Genomic DNA, 6,000 nt, shown 5'->3' with positions numbered 1-6,000 from the left:
AGGCTGGGCTCCATGGCCCCCAGGGCTGCACCAGCCTTGAGCACCGACTCTGGACGAGAGGCAGACCTGTGGGCCTCACGCTGGTGGCAGCAACAGATGTCCCCAGGCAGTGTGGCTGCTGCATGGTGACCCTTTGAAACAGGCCTGCCGGCTCCTGGCAAGGGCTGCCTCGGAGAGGGGCCCTGGATCTGGCCCCCCAGAGTTGCAGCCAGACAGGAGCCATTCGTTATCAAACCTCGGCATCCCCAGGGCCAAATTCTGGAAGCTGAGCTGACAAGCTTCCCGGGGCTTCCCCTCCAGGGCTAGAATTTCTAATCCCACGCCTTCTGCTGCCTGCCTGGGGGAAGGACGCTGGATCCAGGGCGGAGACCCTGCCAGGTGGGCGGGGAGCCTGGGCCCTGCCCTGCGGTTGGCGGCTCCAGCTGCTCCAGCCTTGCGGGCTGCCCGAGGTGCCAGGGGCCCAGGACTTGGTAGAGTTTTCTGTCCCGCTTGTGCAATCTGCTATGGCTCCTCAGGGGCTCATCCCTTCCTCCCACCAAGTGTTAAATTGGGAAAGGAGGCGGTAAGAAGGTGTAAACACATCCTGAGGCTGTGGAAACATCCTTAAATAAACATAAGGAGGGCCTGCGTGGAAGAAGGCAAGGGGGGCCGGGCCTGCTGGGGCAGACAAAGGCAGGGGGAGGGGGGCCGGGTTCTGAGCTGGAAGGGGGTGTGCTGGGGACCCGGCTTACCATTTTGGAGAACGAGTTGGTGATGGGCAGGGATCTGGAGGAGCTGGGGCTGGCGTCCGTGCCTTCTTCTTCATGGCCTCGCCCTGTCCTCACAGAGACAGGAGGCAAAGGGGAAAGGCAGGGGAGAGGCACTGAGCACCAGCGGGCTGTTCTGGCCCAGCGGCCTGTCCTCTGAGGGAGCATGGGTGGCCGCCTCCTCCTTCCTGTCACCCCCCAGCCGCAGGCTCCTGGAAGGGACTGTGGTCTTGCGCCCCAGTGGGTCCCGCCCCGGTGGCCTTGGTCGGGCCTGGACCGAGTCCTCTGTCTGAGAACTCCGGCCGAGGCCCCAGCTGGCGCTCTGTGGATTGGCAGGAGCACGTGGCTCTTGCAGAGCTGGAATGTCCCTGCCCCGTGACCCTGTCCTTGAGGCAGATCCCACCATCCCTGCTAGATGTGTGGCTGGATACAGGGGCCAACGGGGGCAGTGTGTCACCTGCTCAGGACTCCCTGCACCCCTCCGGCTCCTTCGGGGGCTCACTGGGGCTCTGTGCACACTTGTTTCAGCCCTCGCCTTGCCGCACAGGACAGCCAGCCCTCCCGTCACCCCACATGCAGGTGCAGACGCGTGCGTGTGCCTCCATGTGGGGGCACCTTGAGGGGACGAACCCGCACCTCACGCTAGGCGCCAGCAAAGGCTTGGGAAGAGTCCAGAAGCTCCGTCACCCTGCCACCTCCTTTCCCTCTTCTTGAGGCAAACACTTCTCTATTCCTCCACATGCCCCAGGCCCCTGACACCTCCCTTCTGACAAAGGAGGTTCTAGAAATACTTGGGCTGGTGATGATAGGACTGGATAGGCCTCCCCTGCCCCCTGCAGACCCAGGACGGCCATGGCTCCTGTCCTGTCACCTTCCACAGCCTTGTTCCTGGCACCNCTCCCGGCCCCCCCCCCCCCCCACTCCAAGCTCTAGAAGGGCAGCATGCCAAGGTCAACCCTGCTCCCGCTCCCCACTCTGTCCCAGGCACCCTTCCAGAGACTGTCTCTTCCTGACGGTCTTTGTCCAGCCCTCCTCTGTCCCCCCTTTCTTGAGTGTCCAGAGCCCCTCTCCCCTCCTCCCTGCTGGCCCTGCCTCAGAGCAGGGTCTCCGGGGAACCCACTTGGACCCCAGCTCCGGGCACACAGTAGGCACCTGATTTGCCCGAGCAAGCCCTCCCTGGCCAGCCATCACCCGAGAGGTGCAGGGAAGGTGGATGAGAGGATTCTGAAGACAGTGTGTCTTGGAGAAGCAGGCTCACGGATGGACCCAGATGGCCTGGCAGGGAGCCTGAGCCATGAGCAGGGGTCCCAAATCCGGCTGTGGGGTCAGGGGCTCGGGCCGACCTCAGTGGCTGTGTGTGTGTGTGACAGACATGACCCTTCTCTGTCTCAGCTCCTGCCCTCTCCTGTGACGATGGACGTTAATTACTGCGGGACACCCCTCCACCCGGGGCCCCCAGGCCCATCCCAGGCTGACTGCACAGGATTGACAGTCACAAAGGGGAAAACGGACCAGGAGAAGCAGATGGACAGACAGAGAGACAGGAGAAGGGTCTGGGCGCAGCAACCTTGGAAATCCGAGGCTCGCTTCAGGCTGATGGGGGATTTGGCTCTCTGCAGCTGTGACAGGGGGACAGGAGAGGACAGAGAAGACAAATCAATCAAGGTCTGGGACGTGGGACAACGGACAGAGGGGACAGAACGAATGGAGGAAGGCATTTGACGCCTGCCCCCTCACCCTGCCCCCCCGGGAGGTGGCACCACGTGGCTTGGCTGGTTGTAGGGCTAAGGGTGGGGTGGGGAGGGAAAGCGTGCCAGGGTGGGGCCCGCACAAGGGGAATTCTCAGGAAAGGATGGGGCTTTCGCCTTTGCCAGGCCCTTGGAGCTGGCACTTCCTAGGAGGCCTGCCCATGGTGCTGGCCCTCCCCTGTGACACCATCTCGTCCCCCCTCACACTGCGTGGAGAGCGAGCCGCGGATCGCAGTGTGCGCTGAATGGGGTGGCCAGCTTGGCTGTTGTTGCCGTTCCCAGATAACGCGGCTTTGTTCCCTCTCTCTAACCTCTACTAAGCTCGAGAGACGGAGGGCTTGGGAAAACAAGCTGAAGGGAACGCGAGATTTCCCCTGGCGCGGCAGGAGCAGNCCCCCACCCTGTGCCCCCACCCCGTGGCCCCCACCCCACGCCCTTCTGTGTGCCCCTACCTGGATGCCCTTCAAATTCATCCTGCGCTTGGGTGGGTGGTAGGGCAGGAAGTATCTGTTGTCTTCTGGTGACTCCTCCGAGGTTGACGAGTCATCCGCTTCCTGACCGTTGGTCCTGGGGCTGGCGTCCCCGAAGTTCTGAGAGATGATGGCCACTGGCAGGTTCCTGGGCAGACTCTGGGGCAGAGGGAGGCCAGCGCCAGTGAGGCTCCCAGCTTCCAACTCAGCACGGCCCGCTCTTCTCCCTGACCCCCACGACCCCTCGGTGCTCAGGCTCGTGGTTCTGGCCCCGCCCGCTCCTCCTCACCAGCCTCCTGTCCCCATCTCCCTGAGGGGATGTCCCCCTGGCAGGTCTCGGCCCCCGGGGCCTGCTGTGCACTACAAACACAGAGCCTGTGGCTGAAGTAGTGTGGCCTGCTCTGGTGCCTCAGGCTGAGCTGCGGGGCAGTGACTCCCTCCCAGGTGCCCCTCAAATCTGCACACCCCTCATGCTACTGCCTCCAAACCCAAAGCTCTCTGCCTTCTTCACCATCTGCACAAAATCCGATGAGGTCCCTGAATAACCACAAGTGGCCAGAGCGCATGACTCCGGTACCTGCTGCCCCACCAAGGGCGTCTACTGCCCGCCTCCCCTCCCCTCCCATCACCACCTGCCACCAGCACGCTGTGTGGGAGCGTTAAGGCCGTGGGTTATCCCGGGTGTGGCAGAGAAGGGCTTGCCCCTGCTCGGCCCCCAGAGGTGTGGGGGTGTGAAGGGAGGTCCCGGCTGCAGGAGGGGGGCACGCTCTGCCCGGCGCAGCCCCACCTGGTCGAGGCTGCCGCTGTCCTTGGACAGGCGCCGGAGCTTGCTCTCCAGGGTGACGATGCAGGCCTCTCGCCGGACCATCTCGATTCTCATCTCGTCATTCCTCTCCTCCAGCTCCCTGATCTGCTTCCTGTACTTGTCCTTCTCGATTAAGCACTGTGAGTACTGGGTCTGCGCTTCGTCCCGGGAATGGAAGGCCTGCGAGGGGTTGGGGGACAAGGCCGCTGTGGCTCCCTACCCCGCCTGCACCAACCACATCAGAAGCGGGCGTGCCCTCTGCCTGGACACCCACTTCCCAGCCCAGGGGTCCCCACGTCGGCTCCTGCTCTTTTCTTGACCCCAACTCTTGGGGTTTAAATTGCTTCCTTCCTCAACAGGGCACAGGACTGGGGCACCTGGGGGGGCTCAGTCAGTTAAGCGTCCGACTCTAGCTCAGGTCATGATCTCACGGTTTGTGAGTTCAAGCCCCACGTCGGGCCTTCTGTTGTGAGTGCAGAGCCCACTTCGGATCTTCTGTCACCCCTCTCTCTGCCCCTCCCCTACTTGCTGTTCTCTCTCAAAAATAAACAAACATTTCTTAAGAAAGGGAAAAAAGACAGTGCATGTGACAGCTGCCATCTGTCCCGCTGTTTCCAGGAGCCCACACCCTGCCCTGAGGAGGTGGTACTGCCCTCATTACTCCCATTTCACCAATGGGGGTCACAGAGGGGTGGGGCTTGCTGGAGCCACACATCTGATCAGTGACAGCCTGAAAGGAGGCTGTCTGACCCCAGGGAACAGGTGCCAAAGGACCCCGGAGCCTGGCTCAGGCCCTGCCCGTACCTGGTCCCGCTCGCGCTCCACCTCTTCCAGCTGCAGCATGACTGTGTTCATGCGGTGCTTGTACATCTCACAGTCCTTGCCCAGGGTCGAGCACTTCAGCTCCAGGTCCTCCTTCTCCTCCAGGTACTGTGCGCCGGTGGGGAGAGATGAGTGCTCGCACCATGTGCTCAGCCCCCCGGTGCTGGCAGCCGTTAGCTCGTGTGCCCCCCTGCCAGCCGACTAGCCAGAGTTGGCCTGTACCTCACTGACTCACATGTCCTTCTGATACTCATCTAGACAGCAGGGGCCACAGCAGTCGGCCAAGTAACAGACCTGCTTCATGCCTACTGCGTGCCAGGGAACGCCGGCTGGGCCGGGCAGTACGGGGCAGGCACTGTGCGCCCTCCCGCTGCCTGCAGCCAGGAGGGGAAGGCAGCCACCAGGGGACACTTAGAATAATTCCCAAATAACTCCAAGACGAGAATGCCGGCATGCGTGGGGAAGCTGTACTGGGTCAGACCTGGTCCCCAGAGGAGAGTGGGGGGTCAGGGAGGTGCCGCTAATGCACATGAGGGCACAGGGGCGCCCTGGTGAGAAGTGCGGCCCGAGGCGGCTGGCTGTGGGGAGGCGGCCCCTCCGCCCAGGGCTCTCACCTTGTCCCGAAGCTCCTCCGCCTGGCGGACCTCCTCCTGCAGGTTGTAGATCTTGTTGACGAGCTCCTGCCGGTCCTCCAGAGCCTCCTTGCGGTCGTGTTCCAGGATGTCCAAGATGGCCTTGTCGGAGTCGGGCAGGCTGCGCTTCCCGGCCTGGGGGGGGAGGGGGCAGAGGTTTAACCACACCGGGTAGGTGGGGCAGGGAGCTGGGTGGACCAGGAAGGCAGGGGACAGCAGAGCCGGCCGCGGGAAATGTGAGCTCAGGAGGCCCTGTGCCAGGAAGGCAGAGAGAGAGTCACTGTCTCCTGGGGAACTTAAGCAGCTTATTATTTAAGAGCTTTATCACCTGGAAAGAGCATAAACCCCACTTCTGCTCAGGAACATCCCGATGCCTATTGTTCTGTTCTCGCTCTTATCAGAGCCGAGAGGAGCAGTGCTGTCCCTCCAGACATTTCACAGGTGACAACAAACACAGGGCTGATCCCCCGTCCAGATGCTTCCCCTGAAATATCAATTAATCTGCTTCGATTAACCCGGGATTCTTTCTCAGCTCCAAATCGGTCACCTCAAACACCAGGCAGCCAATCCCAGGGGAGTAATTCTGGAGGAAGGCGAGGGAAACACATCCCCATAGACGTGTTTGGAGCTGTTACCCCTCCACTCCTGCCTCTTTCATACCCGCAAATGATTCCATCATGAGAAACGCAGGGAGGCACCTGATGTTTTAACGAATCACAGAGGGCTGAAAGTTGGATTTCTTGGGATCTTTAAGGGCCCGGGACAGTGCCTTCCATG

The 6,000-nt window shown here is 61.9% G+C and overlaps 1 protein-coding gene across 2 annotated transcripts in view; it reads right to left on the bottom strand.

Moving 5' to 3' along the window:
* The window catches only part of CARD11 (caspase recruitment domain family member 11), a 111,648-nt gene that overhangs the window by 16,403 nt on the left and 89,245 nt on the right, over positions 1–6,000 (bottom strand). For both annotated transcript variants that reach the window (XM_077758770.1, XM_077758771.1), the window contains exons 7-12: positions 5,206–5,358; positions 4,574–4,699; positions 3,752–3,949; positions 2,947–3,123; positions 2,314–2,365; positions 732–814 (exon numbers count right to left, since the gene is read on the bottom strand). In XM_077758770.1, coding sequence (XP_077614896.1) covers positions 732–814; positions 2,314–2,365; positions 2,947–3,123; positions 3,752–3,949; positions 4,574–4,699; positions 5,206–5,358 — 789 coding nt within the window. The remainder of the gene's footprint in view (positions 1–731; positions 815–2,313; positions 2,366–2,946; positions 3,124–3,751; positions 3,950–4,573; positions 4,700–5,205; positions 5,359–6,000) is intronic.

Source organism: Crocuta crocuta, unplaced genomic scaffold (assembly GCF_008692635.1).
Source record: "Crocuta crocuta isolate KB4526 unplaced genomic scaffold, BGI_CrCroc_1.0 scaffold273, whole genome shotgun sequence".
Lineage (NCBI taxonomy): Eukaryota > Metazoa > Chordata > Mammalia > Carnivora > Hyaenidae > Crocuta > Crocuta crocuta.
The sequence above is the reverse complement of the archived record's forward strand: the minus strand, read 5'-3'. Positions and strand labels throughout refer to the sequence as shown.